The 22274-nt window shown below is 33.4% G+C and overlaps 1 protein-coding gene across 1 annotated transcript; it reads left to right on the top strand.

Annotated features, from left to right (window-relative positions):
• Positions 1 to 11151: 11151 nt before the first annotated feature.
• Positions 11152 to 13503, top strand: LOC140835701 (uncharacterized). The gene is made up of 3 exons (XM_073201106.1): positions 11152 to 11665; positions 11780 to 12804; positions 12874 to 13503. Exons 1-3 carry the CDS (start codon positions 11152 to 11154, stop codon positions 13501 to 13503), a joined length of 2169 nt encoding a protein of 722 aa, XP_073057207.1.
• The last annotated feature ends 8771 nt before the right edge of the window (positions 13504 to 22274 follow it).

Genomic DNA, 22274 nt, shown 5'->3' with positions numbered 1-22274 from the left:
AGAATCCGCATCCTCGAACGATCCGAACACGTTCGGTGAATCCGAAGTGAAACGAAGCATCCGAATAAGGAACGGTGATTCCGAAGTAGCCAAGATGAGGAACACCTAAAATTTAAAATATTTAACACATAAATGAATGTTGAGCCATAATTATGGATAAATAAAATTAATTTGTATTATCCGACATTATAATGCTCACATTAATAATACTCCCCCTCAATTTAACAAATATGTACGAAAGTATTTGACTAATGTTTACAACTCAATCATGCCAAGTTCACCACGCAAACGACTAAAAGTAGATTCATCTAGTGGTTTTGTAAAAATATCAGCAATTTGATTCTTGGTGTCAACATAGTGAAGTTCAACATCATTTTGCTCAATGTGATCACGAATAAAATGATGTCAAATGTCAATATGTTTTGTACGAGAATGTTGAACTGGATTCTTTGTTAGACATATGGTGCTTGTATTATCACAAAAGATTGGAATTTTTGAAAAAGTAACACCATAGTCGAGTAATTGATACTTCATCCAAAGAATTTGTGCACAACAACTACCGGCAGCCATATACTCGGCCTCGGTCGTTGAAAGTGCAACACAGTTTTGCTTTTTAGAAAACCATGACACCAAGCAATTTCCCAAAAAGAAACAAGTACCACTAGTGCTCTTTCTATCCACCTTATATCCTCCAAAGTCGGCATCACAGTAAGCTTTTAAATCGAAAAATGAGTTCTTAGAATACCATAATCCGAGATTTGGAGTATTTGAAAGATATTTGAAAATGCGTTTTAAGGCGAATAAGTGTGATTCCTTTGGACATGATTGAAATCGTGCACACAAGCAAACACTAAACATAATGTCAGGTCTACTAGCAGTCGCATAGAGTAGGGAGCCAATCATGCTACGAAATAACTTTTGGTCAACAGGTTTACCTCCCTCATCTTTGTCGAGTCTGACTGTCGTGATCATAGGTGTGGATGAGGCTTTGGAAGACTCCATCCCAAACTTTTTGAGCATCTCCTTGATGTACTTCCCTTGGTTGACAAAGAAACCATCCTTGCATTGCTTGATTTGGAGACCAAGGAAGTAGTTGAGCTCGCCCATCATGCTCATCTCAAAGTGATCCTGCATAAGCTTAGAAAAATCTCTACACAAGTGTTCATTAGTAGCACCAAAAATAATATCATCTACATATATTTGTACTATCAGCAAATCATTATCTTTAGTCAAGGTAAACAAGGTAATATCAACTTTACCCCTACAAAAACCATTAGACAGCAAGAAAGTAGACAATTTCTCATACCAAGCTCTAGGAGCTTGTTTCAAACCATACAAAGCCTTATCAAGTTTATACACATAATCAGATAAGTGCACATCTTCAAAACCAACAGGTTGCTCAACATACACTTCTTCTTTCAAATCACCATTAAGAAAATCACTTTTAACATCCATTTGAAACAATTTAAAGTCTCTAGAGCAAGCAAAAGCAAGTAGCATGCGAATGGATTCTAGTCTAGCAACAGGGGCATAAGTCTCATCATAATCAATTCCCTCTTCTTGACTATATCCTTTAGCTACTAGCCTAGCTTTATTTCTAGTGATTGTACCATGCTCATCTAACTTGTTCCTAAATACCCATTTAGTTCCTATGACAGGTCTATCAGTGGGTCTAGGTTCAAGATTCCAAACTTTATTCCTTCTAAATTCATTTAGTTCATCTTGCATAGCAATAATCCAAGAATCATCAAGTAAAGCTTCTTCTATGTTCTTAGGCTCTATGTGAGAAAGAAAAGCAAGATAATTTCACATATTAGAGGAGCGAGTAGATACTCCCTTCGATGGGCTACCAATGATGAGGTCCATGGGATGATCCTTGTGCGTAGTCCACTCCTTCGGAAGAGGTGCGTCCTCTTGATCTTTAGGAACATCATCTAGGCTTGTGGACTCCAACTCTTCGCCAAGGATATCTATATCATCATCATCAGAAACAACAGGTCTAGGCAAGCAAGGGTTAGTTTCATCAAATATGACATGTATAGATTCTTCAACTAGTAAAGTGCGTTTATTAAAGACTCTATATGCTTTGCTAGAAGTAGAGTAACCAAGAAAGATACCTTTGTCCGATTTAGCATCGAACTTACCCAGGTTGACCTTACCATTGTTGTGGATGAAGCATTTTGATCCAAAAGCGCGGAAGTAAGAAATGTTAGGCTTTCTCCCTCTCCATAGTTCGTATGGAGTTTTCTTGAGAATTGGCCTTATTGATACGCGATTGATGATGTAACAAGCAGAACTCATCGCTTCAGCCCAAAAATATTTTGGTAGAGAATGCTCACATAGCATGGTCCTTGCAATCTCTACTAGGGTCCTATTCTTCCTCTCAACGACACCGTTTTGTTGAGGAGTTCTAGGACAAGAAAAGTTGTGACCAATGCCTTTGCTTTGACAAAAAATTGAAAAATTTTCATTTTGAAATTCCGTTCCGTGGTCACTACGGATTTGTTTGATCAAAAGATTTTTCTCATTTTCAACCTTTTTGACAAAAATTTTGAAATGATCAAAGGCATCACTTTTGTGGGCTAAAAACAATGTCCAAGTAAAACGTGAAAAATCATCCACAATGACAAAAGCATAGGATTTACCTCCTAGACTAGTTGTCCTCGAGGGACCACATAAATCTAGGTGAAGTAATTCAAGGGGCATAGAAGTGGATACAAAATTTTTATTTTTGAAAGATTCCTTTGTGTGTTTACCAAGTTGACAAGCATCACAAAAAGAATCTAATTTTAAATTCAGCTTTGGCATTCCGGAAACTAGGTCAAGTTTTAAAAGTTTTTCTATGGTGCTCATCCCAACATGACCAAGTCGTCTATGCCAAAGAATGTTGTCATCAACATTTAATGTTACAAGGCTTTTTATTTTTGAAAAAGATGAAATCTTTAAATCGACCTTGTATACATTTTCACTTCTATAACCTTTGAAACTAAATGATTTGTCAGTTGTGAGTGATACAGTGCAATCGTGTGGTGTGAATTTGACTTCATAACCCTTATCGCACAATTGACTAATGCTTAGGAGGTTATGTTTAAGTCCTTTCACAAGAAGTACATCATCAATAATAGTAGAGTTAGATATACCTATTGAGCCGATGCCTTCTATGATCCCTTTGCTGTTGTCTTCAAAGGTCACCGATCCCTTTTCTTTTGGTCGAATGGATTGTAGCAGCTTCTTTTCTCCCGTCATGTGTCGAGAGCATCCACTGTCAAGATACCAAGTGCTCGATAACTTGTCTCCCCTTTGTCCCTATAAGATTGAGATACAATTTGATAGTTGGTACCCGTTTCTTTGGGTCCTTTGAGGTTAGTAGTAGTTGGGGATTTGGGGATCCATTTCCAATAACTATTCTTATTGTGTTGGTGTCTAAGTTTCTTGAATTTAGGTCTTATGTGGCCTATCTTACAACAGTAAGTGCATGTTGGTGGTGTTCTTAGTTTTGCCTTTGCGATAAGACTAGCGAAGTTGACTGATTTCTTTTCATATCCTAGACCTCCTTTGTCGGAGTTACACCTTTGCATGCTCAAGAGGTTTTCTAGTTTACCGCTACTCACATTGAACTTGTTGAAGGCTTTCTCTAAGTCTCTTAGGTTTGTCTTGAGCGTAGTGTTGTCATGCATCCTAGCTTCTAGTTCAGTTTTAAGTTGCTTATTCTCATTTCTAAGTGACTTAGCCTTATTGTACATACTAGTGTAAGCGGAGAGTAATTCATCGTAAGAGGGTACCTCGTCGTCATCCGAGTCGGTCAGATGATCTTCCTTTGCCATGAAGCATAGGGTAGACTCCTCTTCGTTGTCGCTGTCGCTCCACGTGGCTAGAAGGGCCTTCTTCTTGTCTTTACCGGCCTTCTTCTTGGAGGGACACTCGTTTGCATAGTGACACTTTTGTTGACAGTTGTAGCAGGTTACTTCCTTCTCAATCTTTTTGTCCTTCTTGTTGAAGTTGGAACTCCGCATGAATCTTTTGAACTTTCTAGTGAGGAGTGCCATTTCTTCATCGTCGCTATCTTCAAGTTGACTGGTCAAGGCGATCCCTTTCGCCTTTACTTTGTCGTCATCTTTCTTTGTCTCCTTCCGGGTAGATACTTCAAGTTCATGGGTCTTTAAGGTCCCATGAAGTTGATCAAGGTCGTAGGATGCCGCATCTCCCTTGTTGGATTCAATGATAGCCGTGCGCTTTGCATCCCATTCCGCGGGTAGTGCTCGAAGGGCTCTCCTCCACACTTGTTTAGTTGGGTAGTTCTCACCAAGTTGGGCAAGCTCATTGATGATTTGGGTGAGCCGCCGGAACATGGTGTCGATATCCTCCTTGGGTTCCATCTCAAAGGTCTCGTACTTGAGTTGGAGAAGATCTATCTTCGTTTCTTTGACTTGATTGGTTCCCTCGTGGCAAATCTCCAATTTGTCCCAAATCTCTTTGGCGGAGGTGCAAGCCGAGATTCGGTTGTATTCATTCATATCTAGGAAACAATGAAGAATATTCATAGCTTTAGCATTTTGAGAGATAAGTTTCATATCGTCCTTGGTGAGGTCATCCATTCCCTTAGGAATTTCCTTATCATCCACCGTTTTCATGGGGATATAGGGACATTTCACCGTTATTTTCCAAAGGTCGTAATCGACGGATTGGATGTATAGAGATATTCTATTCTTCCAATATCCGTAATTGGTACCATTGAAAAGAGGGGGACGATTTGTGGATTGTCCTTGGGCATACTCGCTTGCTAGATTGGCCATTTTAAAAGATTTTGAAAAACCTGGCTCTGATACCACTTGAAGAACCTAAAGGGGGGGTGAATAGGTTCTTTAAGGCCCTTTAGCGTTTTTAAAACGAGTTTGCAAAAATTGCAAGCGGAAGACTTGAGGGACAATCACAAATAAAAATGAATGCGTAAAGTAAGTGCGTAAAATAAATGCGTAGTAAAGTAAATGCGTAAAGTAAAGAGGGATAGAGATGTTTATGGAAGTTCGACGAAGAATCGTCTACGTCTCCCCTTCTCGATGAGGATCGAGGTATCACTATGACGACTTGGCTTTAGGAGCTCCAAGCTAGCTTTTACAACCACGCCTCGATGCGTCTACTTGGCCTTGAGGGCTCCAAGGATAGCCACGAACTTTACAACCCACTCGAGAGTATTACTTTCACTCTTTTTCTACAACTCTTTTGATATTACAACTCTTTTAATCAACGCACACAAGAGATAGTAGAAAGCTTTGTAAGAGACAAGAGAGAATGGAGTGGGATGATTGAGAATGCATCCTGAAAGGCCTATTTATACTAGTCTTGGACGCCAAGGTTCGGATCTTCTGTTTATACTTCGGAACGTCCGATGTGATTGAAATCAATTTGCGTAATTCTGGAATGACTTCGGATCTTCCGTTCTTGACTTCGTATGGTCCGAACATATGCTTCGGATGGACCGATCAAACTTCGTTTCTTCTGAACAGTTCTTTTAGACAGTGTATGAACAACTTCGGAAGGTCCGAACTCCAGTTCGTACCGTACAAACATTCCCGCGTTTCCGGAGATTTGAAATCTTCAACACTTCGTAGCTTCCGATCATGTCCATCGTAGCGTCCGAAATCTACTCAATCAACAGTCAGATCAATTTGTCTCCGGATTGAAGTGATTTGATTGCTTGTGTTCGGAACGTCCGATCCAGTCTTCGGAACGTCCGAACTTGCTCCTCGCAGCTTCCGAACAGCTTCTATTTTGCTTCTGATTGGCACAATTTCGGAACGTCCGAACCAAATTTCGGATCTTCCGAACGTAACCTTGTTCTTAATTTCCTGCATGCCTCAATATAAAACATTAGTACATTTTTAATCCAAGTTTTGGTATCATCAAAACAAAAACTTTGGGATATGTTAAAAACATTAATCTCATCCTCGAGATTTGTATGCGTTTAAGGCGTAACATTTCTTTAAATTAAATGCATGTTGGTTACGTGATTTGGATGGTATGAACAATTAGGCTTCAGAGACGGGATGAGAATTTGGTTTTGTCTCTCAAAATTTTTCACTATCTAAGATTAAGTTGAGGCAAATTGAACTTGGTGATTTAGGACAACATGTTTCGAACTTTATACTGTGTAGGAAGATAATTTTGGACTTTATAGTATGAGTTGAATTTTAAGGAATCATGATCTTAGGCGACTGAATTAGAATAATTTGAGGGAATTAATTGCAAGTTTTCGGAAATGTAGAGGGTGATTTTGCTATAATTCGAAGATCATAGGTCTTAGTGTATGAATCCGTAAACTTGGAGGGCTAAAATGCAAAAATTTGGGGCTAAATTGGAGAATTCAAGAATTTTGGGTCTTGATTGCAAATTTTAAGAGGATTATGGGGTCATTTTAGCATTTTTGACGAGAAAATAAGATTCGTCGAATTAATAATTTTTGGGTATCATAGTGGATTATAGAGAATTATAGTAGTATTATAGGTGTTATAAGTTTATGCATCTAGGTATGATTCAAGTAGGTTTAAAACCTTTTACACGATTAGGTTTAAATACTTCTGCCTTGATTATTGTACGTGATCAAAGGCATAACAAATTTGAAGATTCCTTATTAGGAATAATAGAGTCCTCATTATGTGAAGGTCCAATACATTTTAGTTGTTTTATCAATTTTCCGATATCTCTTTCTGATCCAAATATCATGAAAGCCCTCACCTTAAATATAAAAATTGAAGGCTTCGACATGAATAGAATTTGTTATAAAGTTATGAATTCTACAATTTCTAATTTTAGAAATAATACTAATCAAATTAATTCAAAAAGAGGTGAAACTACACTCTTTATAAAAGATATTAATAAAAGTAATATTATGATTCCCAAAACAATAAATTGGAATCAAGTTACTTTGCCAGAAATCTGGAAAATGGAGAATATTGCTCCTACTATTAAAGAAGAATCTAGAAACTAAAAAGTATAGTTCAATACGTAGATGGTTATGTTGAAATAAAATTCTCATATCAAAGACATCTACGAATTAAACTTCCTGAAGAAAGTAGAAATTCTACTTCTTCTATATCTGATTTTGAAAAAATATCTCAACCAGAATATAAGGTTGATCTTCTTGAATCTAGTACTTCTCGATTTCAAAGAAGTTATTCTGTTAATAATAGAAAATCTAACTCTCCCACTTTTTCTGATATGGGTTATAATGTTATGGTTATTAATCATAATAATCTTATTCAAAAAATTTTAGAAAAATTTAAAAATTAGATAAGAAAAAATGGTTTTTAAGTTGTTTAAACCCAAAGCAACAAGCTTTATATAACGCCCTGAAAATTTAATAGTATACGTAAAATCAAACATGATACATTTATATTATTTTAAATTATGCATGCACCATATTTAATTGTTATAAATATATTTATGTAATTACATATTATTTTATTCATGTATATATTTAATTGTATTATTTGAGTTCCAGTTTTACATGAAAATACACGAGATCGGACCGGGGATAGGATATTTGAGATATTTATTTTTGAGCCAAATTCAATGCCCAAAAATTATTTTAAGTTATGGAGTATTTTATTTTCTGACAATTAGTATTTTATTTTCCCTTAATTGTTGTGCAAAATTAGTAAATTTAGGAATATTTTTATGTATCAGTTTTCAAGCCTCGAGTAGTCTAAAATTTTATTTGGACTACACCATATATTGATTAATTAGTTTAAACCTACTCAATATATTTAAATTATCCCTAAAATACCCTAAATCAACCCTACTAGCCTCAAATCTTCAAGACTTTGGCCAAGTCTTCTCCGGAAGAAACTTCACATGCCCATCAATTCTCCTCCATTTCCCCTCATTAATTCCCTTCTCTCCTCAAGTGTTCTTGAGCTCCATTTCCACCGGTTCTACCATTTGAGAATAGCAAAAAGCTCCAAATTTCTTCCTCGTGTCCGGATCGTCGAGATTTGCGAGATTCTCTACGTTTCAAGACCAAAAGCATGTATATTACGTTTCTTTTCGCATCAATCAAGTAATAGTATGGATTTTCAAGCATTCATGTTTGTGAGAAACATTTTCATACAAGTATGTTCAAGATTTATGTTCATGTCAAGATTATACACTTGTTTCTCACGTTTTCATATTGTAGGCGACGTTGGATGGTCCGGGCTAACATGACTGCTTATGATCGTGTTCTTATATGTTTTAAAACCATGTTGGTATGTTGGTTGAGGATTTATAGCACTTAGAGGGGGAGGGGGGGAGGTAAGAGTTGATAGCATGAGTTCATTGTGCAGTGGGTTTCTGGGTGTGTATTTTACTTTCATTGTTTCGAAAACTGGTATCTATCCATCCATTTTCTGAAAATGATTTCCACACAAAAATTGTAGTTCATTGTGTTATCTTCGATTCAATATAAAATTCGTAATTTTTGAATAAGAAATGAGGGAGATATGATTTTTCTTGCAAAACCACACAATTTGTCCAAAGAATATTTTTGACAGCAAGCTCTAGAAATCCGATCTTTTGTAGTTTTAAATTCTGGTATCTATCCGTCCATTTTCTGAAAATGGTTTCAACACAAAAACTGTATTTTATTGTGTTATCTTCGATTCGATATAAAATTCGTAATTTTTCGATAAGAAACGAAGGAGTTATGATTTTTCTCGTAAAACCGCTCAAGCTGTCTTAATTGTGCAATAACATCTTTGTTCAAGGTTTTGGTGTGTGTTCGGGTTTGAGATCATTTCCTGAGTGGTTTTGAGCAGTGTCATGTTCTTAATAAGTGTCTTAGGGTCGAGTCTAAGTTTTTGTTCGAGGTTGATTCGAGTCGGTTTGTGTTTAGAAATTCTATTGTTTCTGTAAGCTGTAAAGTGCCATTTCTTGGGATTGGCTAGAGTCGTAAACTTTCTTATTTTATTTTGGGTTGTTTGAAAGTGTTTGGGTCATGTTTGGGTTTTTGGACAGTAAGTAACAAGTTGTTTAAGGTTGATTCGAGTATCTTGTCAACTGGTAGATCCTAAGTCGTCGAATGAATTTTGGGAGTTACACGTATACGATTTGGGACTAGTTTTGAGTTGTAAGTCAAGTTCAATTGCAGCGAACCCGAGAACAATCCAACGAAGTCTACAAAGTGTATAAGTATGATATCAGGTATGACATGTCTTAAAAGTATATTTTTGAGATATTTAACTGTTTTGTGGCCACTCATTTTACGGGTTTGGAATTCAGGTATCGTGACCGGTGAACACTCCAAAATATGGGTTAGGAACCCAGAGTACACGTATCTGGCGAACTATCCAATAGATTCAGTTATATGTGTTATGATTGGACATCCAGACCCAGAACTTGGATGATCCTTACAAGCCTAGTACTATGGTATAGTTTGATCAAACGATTCATGTGTGCCACAATTCGAAAAGCAGATATCAGTATTATGAACAGTATATTCCACCCTCACACAGTGTCATGCCAGTTATGTTCTCATCATATTATGACATACTTATGTTAAGACTACAGTTTGTTCTCAGGAAATTATTTTCATGTATAGAAGCCAAGTCATACATATTTTTTATTCAGGTTCAATTTATCATGTATCAAATATGTTAAAATCACATGATTTTTATTACGTATAATTTTTTATCCACGTATATGCATGTTGAGTCTTTTTAGACTCACTATACTTGATTGATGCAGATGTTGTTGATGAGGATACTAGGGGCGGTGATCAATGAGTGGCATCGTACTGCGGCAGTTGAAAACCCGAGGGCCGCCAGTGTTGTATTATTTATGTATTTTATAAAGTTGAATTTGCAGTACTATGATATTATTAAACTGGGTTGTGTATTGTAAAAAAAATTCTTATTTATGTTGCATGAGTGTATTTTATTTTTAGTGACGACTCGAGTTTGTATTAATAAGAAATTTTTTTATTTCTTATTCAAATTTTAAAAAAAAAATCTGGGTCGTTTCACTTTATATTCTTTAAGATATAAAGAATGGGTTGAGGAAACTAAATTAAATTTATATTTTTTCAAATGGCTAGAAACTTTATATTTTCCAGCAAGAAATAAAATATTTCCAAATTTTAGAGATGAGTCTTTTATAAATACTCTTAAATAAACATATAAATTATATGTTAATGAAACTGGAGAAGAATCTTTTGAGATTCATCCTCCTTTTACTACTTTACAAATTAAAAGGGTAATAAAGAGATTTATGCTACTCCCGTAAAATCTGAGTTAGGACATGGTAATTTTGACCATATAATTCAGTAAAATAATTTTACTAATCTCACTTTACATTCTTTAAGAAATCAAACTACTAGAATAGAAGAAATTTTATCTAAACCTAAACAAGAAATTTCTAGAGGTGAAAGTTCGAAAGCTCTAATGATAAAACCACCTCCTAATCTTAAAAAATAAATTTTTCTTTTAAGCTCCAAAAAATATGAAGATTTTATGGAAGGTCTAATAGACAGATTACAAAAAATTAATATAAAAGAAAACGGTTCAATTGTCGGTAATTACCAAATCTGAACAATTTGAAATTTTTTCAAAATCTTCAGAAGATGAAATGCAAATAAATAAAATGCATAAAGTTTCAATTGTAAAACCTTTTTATAAAAAGCAACACCAATCAATCTTCAAATTGAAGAAAAGAAAGATTATGTTCAGTTTAATGGCGAAGCTATTACTGAATGGAATATAGATGGAAAATCTGAATATCAGATAAAGACTGTTATTAAACAAATGCTAATATACGCTTCTGCCGCAAAAATAAAGGGTAATAATGATAGGCAAATTTTTCAAGCTATTATTATTTGTTTCACAGGTCAACTTCAAGGTTGGTGTGATTTTTTATCTTTCAAAAGTTGCAAAGAATTAAAATTCTTAACTCTTTTATAATTGATCTTAATGGAAGAGAAGAGTCGGATGCAGTTAATACACTTATTTATACAATTTTATCTAATTTTATTGGAGCTAATGAGCTTCAATTAGATAGGTCTCAAGAACAATTAATGAATTTAAGATGTCCTACGCTATCTGAATTCAGATGGTACAAAGATGTTTTTATGACCAAAGTTTTAATTAGAAATGATTGCAATGCAAATTTCTGGATAAGAACATGTTCGCCAAAATCAAGACCTGCACCACTGCTAAAGAAATATGGAAAAAACTCACTCAATTGTGCGAAGGAAATGATCAGACCAAAGAAAACAAACTGACAGTGGCTATTCAAAAATTCGACAATGCAAAGATGAAGCCAGGAGAAACTCTTGCAGAATTTGATGAGCGATTCAGCAACGTTATCATCGAACTCACCTCACTTGGAAAAGAGTACTCCAACAGAGAAATTGCTTTAAAGGTCATGAGAGCTCTTCCCAGAGAATGGGATGTGAAAACTATAGCCATGCGAGAATCCAAAGATCTAAACAAACTCGAACTCCATGATCTATATGCTGATCTTAAAGCATATGAATTTGAGCTCGGGATACGAACCGAAGAAGAGCCGTCCACAACCCAACAAACAAAGGCCTTGGCAGCGGCTACAGTGACTCTTCCGGTCGAAGAGTCCACAAGTAAGAAATCGACTGAGCAACTAAGCAATGAAGCCATGTCTCTGTTTGTTAAAAAATTTGGTAAATTTATGCGCAAAAATCAATCTCAAATGAATAAACCTTATTTTAAAAAGGACCATACTGAGGATGGTCAAGGTTGTTTTAACTGTGGAAAGAAGGGAAATTTTATTGCAGAATGCAATAAGCCAAAGAAGGATGAAAAGAAACAGGAGAATAGAAGACGATTCAAAAACGACAAGAAATTCATCAAGAAAAAGAATCATAAAGTTTTAGTTGCAGAAGAAGACAAAGGCAAATGGGCTGAAACAGAGTTAGAAAAGTCTTCTTCTGAAGAATCTTCGAGTGAAAGTGAAGACAAAAGAGTCGAATGTCTTATGGCCAAGGAAGATCAAGAAGCCACTGATGAAATGGTATTTGATTTTAATTCTGAAGAATTTACACGAGAAGATCTTGTTACAGCACTTCACGACATGGTAAATGAGTTCAAAGGACTATATATGAAATTCAATGAAGCTGATGCAGAAAAGAAAGACTTGAAAAACAAATTAACTTTCTCCAGCTGCTCGCAGCACAAAGAGGTTGAAAGTTTGAAAGTCAAGCTAAGTCTGATAGCAGCTGAGAATGATGATTTACGAAGAGTGTTCCATGCTACATTAAAAGAAAACAAACGGTTATTAAGTACCATCAAGATGTGGAACAAGTCCTCTGCTTCTCTTGATAAGATACATGAAATGCAGAAACCAGCCGGAGATAGAACTGTGCTAGGTTACGGCATAAATGATTGCAATATCTCAGAAGCTTCAACTCAACCGTTGCTAGAAAAAGACAGTTTAAGATCAATTAAATTTGTCAGATCTAGCTCGGTATATGAAAATGATGAGCCTAAAGTTCAAGGCATTCAAAATATAAATCTTGAGAATAATGGGAGGCGATGTGGTTTGGGTTATGTTCAGAGTGATAAATCCAAACAATATTGGCGCAAACCCAGGCCAAATCCAACCGGATACGAAGGGTCAACCAGATATCACTCAAGAATCAGACTTAACAATTACTACAATTGCCGACCAGTTCAAAAGAGGTATAGATTGAATGATGATAATCAAAGGCCCAAACAACATATACTGCATTCATCACCAGAGTATGCTTTCGATCATGATTACCCTGCAACACATCACAAAAAATCCGCAAGGATAATTCAAGTGTGGATTCCTAAGGGTCTAATTAACCCTGGACCCAAATAAAAAGGGGTACCAATCTTTCATTTTCAGGAACTAAAGAAGAAAAACATAGAAAAGTCATCATGGTTCTTAGACAGTGGATGCTCAAGACATATGACAGGAAATAAAGATCTCTTGTCAGAAGTTGTAGACCTCAAAGGACCAACAATCACCTTCGGTGACAACTCTAAAGGTAAAGCTATGGGTAAGGGTAAGATTACTCATGGCAAAATCATCATCAAAGATGTTCTTCTAGTAGAAAAGTTATGTTACAATCTGATCAGTATAAGTCAACTTTGTGACAATGGGTACACGGTTGAATTTCATAAAGAAAAATGCATGGTTAAAACTAATGCAGGTTCTAATGTGTTGACTGGTTATCGAAGTCAAAATACCTATAGAGTAGAATGGAATGATCAAAATTTAAATGCATCTACCTGTTTCGTTGCTTTAAATGGAAATAAAAACTGGCTATGGCATAAAAGGCTAAATCATCTAAATTTCAAATCCATTGCTACCATTAGTAAGCTTAAGCTAGTATCTGGACTGCCTAACGTTGATTTTGCCAAAGATAAAGTATGCAATGCTTGTCAGCTTGGAAAACAGGTTCGATCAACTTTCAAAAGCAAAGGAAGAAACTCTTCAACTAGATGTCTAGACCTTCTTGCTAATCTAGGTTAGGATATTGGTTATGAATTAATTAGTTAAGGATGGTTAATAATTAAAAAGGCTTGCATGCTAAACTTAACAAAGAATGGGTCAAAGGGTGAGTTGGCAAAGGAATTGCCTAGTAACCTAGGGGGCCGAAATTCAACAATAAAAATGAAGGAAAATTGTTGTTTAGTTGATAAATTTATAACCCTTAAAAATCTCACCTATCCTTTAAATAATTTAGTGAACTAACCCCTTAATTAAAGAACTTAAATGAATTTATTTTTTACTCACCTTAACTTAAATAATTCCTTAAACTTCCTTTTTAACTTAAATTAACTTACTTGCTAGCTACTATAAATTCTGGATTTGTTTTGTGAATCTTAAATTCTATCTCAAAACTCCAACTCCAGTTCGGCCTCACTGAATTAACTGAAATGATACAAATTTAAACTGCTACGGAAAATAATTAAATTTAAATACTCATGCCATAAAAATCATTTTAATTTTAAATACTAGAATTATGCATGACTTATACGTAGTCTGATTTACGGGTTCTACAATCCTTCCGCCCTTAAAAGAAATTTCGTCCTCGAAATTCGCTTATCCTTGATAAACAAAAAGTTTAGACTCTTACTTCTAGAATCCTAATAATCCACACTTCCGATGCGCTACTCTGATAAGATAAATATTAAGCTGTCCTTACGTCTCCTCAATCCTAAATAAATTTGTCTACCAAAGTCCTTGTTTGTGAAGCGCAACTTAAAACAACTTATGGTGAGTTAGTTCTATTCTACTACGAACTCGAATTTTACTTATCTCGCAATTCCTCATAATAGAGATGAATGTCCAAACTTATCGCACCTTACTTTTCTTTTATTATACCCCTAATATTCATCGAACTATTGCATTAGCATTTCTGCAGTTCGACTTAAGAAACCTTTGTACCAGAATTTACTGATCGACTTCTATTCTCAGTAGAACACTTAGAGGTTATACCTTATTTCAACCTCATAATAAGATTAGCCCAAGATCCTTGAATCGTATCTTTATCTTATGTCACCAAATTTACATAACTTAATTATTTACAAGTACATCCCAAATATTAAATTTCGCAAATCTTAAATTTCGAGTAGTGATAATTCATAAAACCCATTTATTCAATATCAAACTTCTACCTATATTTGAAAGCCCTTCAAGTATCAGTTGCATGCTTAAACCATTTTCTTCCCAATTACAATATAATTGAGGCCTAAGGTCCTTGGACTTTCCTTATTGAAGCGAACGTCGCACCCTTACGTATCTTTAATGCTTAATTGATACTAGCGTATAAAATTAATAAGTTAGCCCATGATAGCATTAGACTAACTCTAATAAATCAATTTCACTTATAACCCATAGAACTCTAGAATCCCCGTATCAAGCTTTTAGATTCCTTATTTAATAAAAAAATCTTTATATTCATCAATTGATAACTTATATTGAACAAAACTAATTCCCTTTTGTTTTTATTTCACTCAAAATTTCCGTATGAACAAATATCCCATAAATTTGAAATTCAAACTTACCTAATCCAAATAGCTTTGAATAAAATAATTCCAATACGCATATCCGTTTAGTCCCAAGTTTGTTAATGACTTCCAAAATTTCTCAAGACAAGGTGTCAACCTCACCTCTTACGTGCTTCTACCAATTAAACTAACCATCATCGTACCCAACTTTCCTAAAAATTAAATTCTCACAAGGTATAATCTTAACTGCTAAGATCATGACTAAAACTTGTGACACATCAAACTTATGTTCCCAAAAATTTACTAACTCCATGTTTATCCTTAACTTAACTAGCCGATCAAATTTACCTTAAATCGTCATCTCTTTAAATCCTTAATTTTCCACAACATGATTTCACTAACACTTACATTTTCACGCCTAAGATTGATTCATCCTACAATGTCCTTGGTTATCATTCATTATAACATTATAATCCAAATATCTAAATATTCTATATTTCCTTCGAGCCTAAATAACCGAAAATTCCTACCATTTAAACCGTTCAATTCTCACTTACTACTAAATAAGTTCTCAAATTTCTTAAAAATTGTAAAATTAATTCTTACTTTCCTCGAATATCATCCATTCTTTTTTCTAAATCTCGAAAATTCCACAATTACCAATGAGTCCTCAGTATTTCCAATTTCATTTTATAGATTTCCCGTATCATAAGGTTCAATAGTCTTAAGTTTATTAAACCCAAAATTAATTCCCATAATCTCGAAAAATTACTGATGTAACCCAAATGTTCCTCAAAGTTCGAATTTAATCCTCAAAAATTTCGGACTTTACAATTTTGGTCCTTAAAGTTCTCAAAATTATATTTTGGTCCTACAACTCTTCAAAATTTGCATCTTTGTCCACATAAAATTTTCGACTTAGTCTCCTTAAACCTTAAAATTCTCGAAACTCAAAATTTAATCCCAAAGTTCGATAAATTCGAAAATGGTCCATTAGAATTTTTTCTTGAACTTAGGTCCTCAAATAATTGGTTATTACAATTAGGTCCTTAAAATTCTCAATTCCTGCAATTCAATCCTTAAATCCAACTATGTAGAGCATGCATCCTACATAAATTCTCATAATTAATCTTACATTTCCATAGATAATCAAAATCCTCAAATTGTACATTTATAATTCTAAAGATTGTCGTAGTCTTCGAATCGCTATTGCTTATATGAAATACTCAAAAATTTACTCGACTTGCAACCAAGAACAATTAATAATTTCTTAGAAATTCTACAGTCTCAAAAGCATCCATAATTTTCAAGATTAACTTATAACCCATAAGGAGGACATCAACATCATTGATCTAAAAATTAATATAGTCAAATCATTTTCAACCTCTCCTAAAGCCCAATATTCGAATTCTTAGACATGTCCAGTTCCAAACGTACCCAACATGCATAATTCCATAATTTATTATTATTATTATTATTATTATTATTATTATTATTATTATTATTATTATTATTATTATTATTATTATTATTATTATTATTTAAATAAACACTGAACAATTAAAATCTGAACGTAAAAACATTTCATGAAAACGTGCTGATAAAATAATTCATGCTTTAAATAAAATGCCTAAATGTAAAACTTACAGGCCGAAGACGTGACTTCACGAGCTTCTCGTGGTCAGTAGTAGTACAACCCCATACAGAATCATTGCTCTGATACCAGCTATAACGGCCCGAAAATTCGTGTTTGCAAATTTGCGGAAAAATTTAAAATTTTCTTTTTAAAATAACCAAAATTGCCTAATTCACAAAATCAAATGATAAATCAAGTTTAAATGTTCAAAATAGCAGTGGAAGAAATTATTACTCGCCAAAATAATAAGTTAAAGTATCCAACAACAGATAAAATGTTTGAGCATAAAAAAATGGCAGGTGTTGTAAATGAGGTCCTCGGGTTCCACTACTGCCGACCCAAGCTAGCTCACTGGTCCCCGTCCTCGGCCCCGACATCATCAGTACCTACAACAATCAACATGCATATATCCTAAATAACAAGTAAATAAATAGTAAAATTGCATGCAAGTGAAAATATCATGTCATGAGGCATATCGTAAAAATGTCGTGTCATGATTAATTATAATACGTGCATCACTGAACTGGGAAATCATAAATGAAAATGGTTGCTCTTTGGAGCCCTGTCATGAAATAACTTGTAATAATTTTCTTGTGAGATTATGGTCTACGCAAGTGGTCCCTGAACTGAACTGAACTGAGCTGACCGGTAACTGGTGACCGGACCGGTAACTGGCGACCGGGTTTAATAATGTACGTCTGATCAGACTACTGCCACAGTATACTGGGTAAAACAACTGAACTGACCGGTAACGGGTGACCGGACCGGTAACTGGCGAGCGGATTTAATAATGCTCCCATGACCGGTAACTGGCGACCGGATTTAATAATGATAGTAAAGTAACCACAAGCAATATCGCATAAATCTCAAAAATGAATATTTTTGCACGTAATATAATTAATTCACATAATTAAATATCCTGCAATAATTTTACTAAATGGATTGGATCGCTCCCAGGCTCGCTGCAACCTACATATGCCATGAAAAATATGCAATAGCTTTTACTTGACCAAACTAGGCAATTAAATCCAAAAACTGAGACAAGTGCGCCTAATGACTTCGTATTTATTCATGACTCCGAACCAACCCGAACCAACACTGAAACATCATATAGTCATGATTAAAATACGCTTAAAATGATGAGATTATGCTCCTAAAATGGTGAGGGTCGAAATCTAGGTGAATGGAGACCAGAACATGAAACGCTCTTTCGAGAGTCAATTTGGCACATCGCACCGATCTAGACATCTAGGGGTATGGTATGAACCGTGGCTAAGGGCCATAGGCCAACCAAGATCCACAAAATTCCACCATTTTTGAAACAAACTTGCTGTAAAATGGGAAGGGCCGAAAGGGGAAGGGGTTGTTCTTGTGTTGTTTTGTAAAAACCGATTCACCATGGACCAAGCCATTTTTAATGTCAAATTGAGTTTCTTGAAAATCAATTGAAGGATCTAGAAATTAATCCTGTTTATAAATAGTGGTATTTTTAAATATGAGAATAGAAAGCTAGAGAGAATTCTCCGAAATATTAAACTTTGTATTATGAAAGAGAAAGTAGTTTTTTCGGTGTATGGATCACAAAGGGAATCCACTCCTTAAATAGAGCAAAAAACAGTACAATCACATGTTGTAGTACTATTACTAACATGACACGTACAACTTAAAAATAAGCATACAATCTCAATAATTCACAACAATAATACAAACTTTTACAATGGACTTTTAGTCGTGACATCCAGCTCATACTTCCACTGGCTTATGCATTTAATAATGCGAAAATATCATCCCCATCATAAGGGACCTGTGCATCTTGTTCTTGATTATCCTGTTCCGTCATAGGAGTGTCTTCTTCAGTTTTCTCTTTCCTTTTTGAGGAGGTCGATGCTTGAGTTGATAAATTTGATTTTGCACCAAATACTTCAGAAAACATAGAAGTAATGATATCTTTAACCAAATGTTGGAAAAGCTCTTTACGTAATGTAGTCTGATTTGGGATGTCATGTTTTAAATTTTTCATGGTCTCTCTGGCTGGTCCAAGAGCAATTACCCCATGTCGATCATAGACTTTTCCTTCTGCAAAAAAGTCCTCTTTTCCCCACAATTTTATTAAAATTTTTCTGATTAAGATGGTAGGGGAAAATTTGATTTCGAACTTTTCTTTAACCATATTTTGGAGTCCAATATTCCCATCGTATAATCCAGGGAACATTATAATTTATGGCAAATTTGATCATGGCTGTCAATCCGTCAAATTGTATATTTGCTTGTTGAAATTTAATCCATATGTTTTTAACATTTCTTGGAAGAATAGAGGGCATTACCCCCCATGAAAAGAAGAAAGTTTTAAACCAAGTAGGTATAAACTGATGAATATCATCTAATTGGAATTTTATCCACCAAGAATGTTTGCGTTGAGAATTCTCATAGATAATAGTTGTATCCTAAGCCATAATATAATCATGATAATTGAACATATTTAGCATTGCCTGAAATGTGTTCAATTGCCTGGCTTGACCAAGAGGTAAACCCCAATTAGCAGAGGGGATAATTTTCTTTATAATCATTTTAGAAAATGCGAAATTGCGATTGCGACCCATATGTTGTATTTCAACTGAACCAGTTTCTACTAAGATTGTTTCAAAGTAATCTCTAGTTTTTCTTCCTAATATGAGTTGTAAATCTTTAATTAAATAGCTTTGAGCTATATGGATTGGTGATAGACCTTTTAGGTCTTTGTCAATAGGACAACAATTTAGACATCCTGAAATTAAGTAAGGATATTTTAATTCTTCTTTTGATCTTTTTAATGCAATTATTGCATTATTATAATAATAAATTTCATATGCAGTAGAATCATCTGCGAATTCTTTAATATGATCGAATTTCTCTTCCTCTGTATCAGCTATATTAGGCTGAGAAACAATTGCACCTCTTTTAAGGGGTGGCTTATTAATGGGATTTTTTTCCCATTGATGGCCGTTTTAGGAGTGTCTTCCAAGGTTGATCCATGTAAGAATTCTCTAATTAGGAAATTTGGTAAAGAATTAGATTTTCCAGAGATATGCTCTATATCAAAATCAAAACATGCTGATATTGCTTGCCATCTAGCAAATATTTGTTTAGATGCTATTACTTTAACATCTTTTAAAAGAATATCTTTAGCAGATTTACAATCAACTCTTAATAAAAATTTCTTATTTAAAAGATCACTTTCGAATTTCGTAATACATTTGACAATTGAAAGAATTTCTTTCTTTATTGTTGAATAATTTTTCCGGTGTAGTATAGAAAGTTCCAGAAGTGTATCTGACAAGAATTTCTTTAGATGTATTATCTATTTTTCGTTTACGTATTCCTCCATATCCAATATTAGAGGCATCTGTTTCAACTGTTTTAAATGGTTCAGGATTAGCAATAGATAAACAAGGGAGTTCTTTAACTCGTTCTTTTATATTTTGTATTGCTAAAGTGTGACTATTAGTCCATGGTTGATGATTTTTCTTCAACCTTTGAAATAATAATTTACACTCTTGAGCGGGATCTTTATAAAAATCTCCTATATAATTAAGACTTTCAAGAAATCTTTGTAATTGATTTATATCAATGATTTTATCAGGAAATTTATCAGCAAAAACAATTTTTCTTTCTATAGGAATCATTATTCCATTTTCAATGTAATGTCCTAAAATTTTTATCTTAGTTTGAAAAAGTTTTATCTTTTTCTGATTTACTGCTAACCCAACTCTTTTATTAGCTTGAATAAATATATTAAGATGTTTAAAATGCTGATCTATATTATCAGAATAAGTGAGTACATCATGAATGTATACTATGATATAATCTATATATGAATTATAAATTTCATTCATTATATTTTGAAATTCCATTGCAGCATTTTTTAATCCAAATAGCATTACATTCCATTCGTAATGCCCAAATGGTATAGTAAAAGCATATTTGTATTTATCTTCTTCTTTTAGAAGAATTTGATAAAATCCTGATTTTAAATTGAATGAAGAAAATATTTTTCCTTTAAATAATCTATTTAATAGATATTTTTTTATTTGGTAATACATGCTTTATCCATTTTAATGCTTTATTAAATGGTTTATAATTAATAACAAGTCTAGGAGCCCCTCTTTCTATTTCAGCTGCATTTTCCACATAGAAAGTTGGACAACTCCAAGGGCTATTACTTGGTCTAATTAAATCTTTTTTAAGAAGAATATCAATTTCTTCTTTGTAATTATTTAAAAGTCTAGGCCTCATAGCAATATGCCTTGCTTTTGTAGGAATTTTATCCTCATTAAAATTATATGTATAAGGAAGACTAACTTGATGTTTTTTCCTATTGCAAAAGACATTAGGAACATCTGCACATATCTCTTTAGATATAGTTTCTGAAATAATTTTTATTTTTTCTTGAATTTTTTCAAACATTTGAAAAAACGGTGTTCGTAATATAACATGAGTAGAGATATTCTTAATAAGAATAAAAGTAATATTAAGACAAACTACAGAATTACATATTGCCACATCAGACAATTTGTAATTAACTATAAGAGGTTTCTTATTAGCAGTTGTTTTAAATTGAGTAGTCTTTTTATAATATTTAGAAAGAACAATTCATTCACTGATGCAATTTACATCAGCTCCTGTATCTAATAATGCTTCAATAGTAATTTTAAATTTTTATTGATGATAAGTGTTACTTTTGAGTATTATTTTTGAGAAATAATTTGATCAATTTTATTGACCCATACCATTTGGTTTATTTCATTACCATCTTTGGATAAAATATTTTCTTTTTCTTCTTCATCAGAAGTAGAATCTTTTTCCCAAATATGATCATTATTAATTCTAAGAGTATTTACACTTTCTTTTAAATATTTTATCTCAGATTTTATCTGATCTATTTCTCCTTTTAATTCGGAGATAGTATGTTCTCTTTCTTTTTTTTTAGCTTTTTCTATATTTTATTATAAGAATATAATTCATGTTCTTGTACAGTATTTTGTATAAGTTTAGTAGGCTTATGATTTGCCATATTCAAATAATGTTCTATAGTTTTTTTTTTTTTTTTTTTTTTTCTATAGGGTCTTTTATTTGATCTATAAGATCTAAAATGAAAGTTTCTTCATTTGATATAACATTTATTTCTAATCCCATAAAATTTATGAGACATGTATCACAATCATAATTTGGGTAAGAGATTTTATTTTCTGATATTTTAAAATCATTATCTGAACTACTATTAGAATATTCAGAGGATTCATTATCAATAATATTGATATAGAAATCTTTTTGTTTTAAATTTTCTTCTTTATTAAGAAGAATATTTATCAATGATTCTTTTAAATCATTGTTTATGCTAAGATTATTAATCTTTTTCTTGACATAATACTTATTAGCCTTATGTCTAATTTTTCCATATTTCCAGCATACTGGAACTTTAGTAGAATCATTATTTTTTATAGGTTTTTTAAATCTTTTCTTAGAATATTTTTTAGATTTTTCCTTATCATTTAGATAATGTTTCTTCTTTTTAAAAGGAAATATTTTTATTTTCTTATCTCTTTTAGGATATTGTATTGGTTGAAAGCCTATTTGCTCACAAAAAGCACCAATAATATTTCTATTTTCTTCTTTTT

This window comes from Primulina eburnea, chromosome 7 (assembly GCF_022965805.1).
Source record: "Primulina eburnea isolate SZY01 chromosome 7, ASM2296580v1, whole genome shotgun sequence".
In the NCBI taxonomy this organism is placed as follows: domain Eukaryota; kingdom Viridiplantae; phylum Streptophyta; class Magnoliopsida; order Lamiales; family Gesneriaceae; genus Primulina; species Primulina eburnea.
This window is presented reverse-complemented; position numbering and strand designations above follow the sequence as displayed.

Bases quoted from the DNA above. Each gene is read 5' to 3' on its own strand.
- LOC140835701 (XM_073201106.1), top strand. From the start codon at position 11,152: ATGTTCGCCAAAATCAAGACCTGCACCACTGCTAAAGAAATATGGAAA. The intron at 11,666-11,779 runs GTAAATTTATGC...ATTTTATTGCAG, and splicing joins TCTGTTTGTTAAAAAATTTG to AATGCAATAAGCCAAAGAAG. The intron at 12,805-12,873 runs GTGTGGATTCCT...TTTCATTTTCAG, and splicing joins AATCCGCAAGGATAATTCAA to GAACTAAAGAAGAAAAACAT.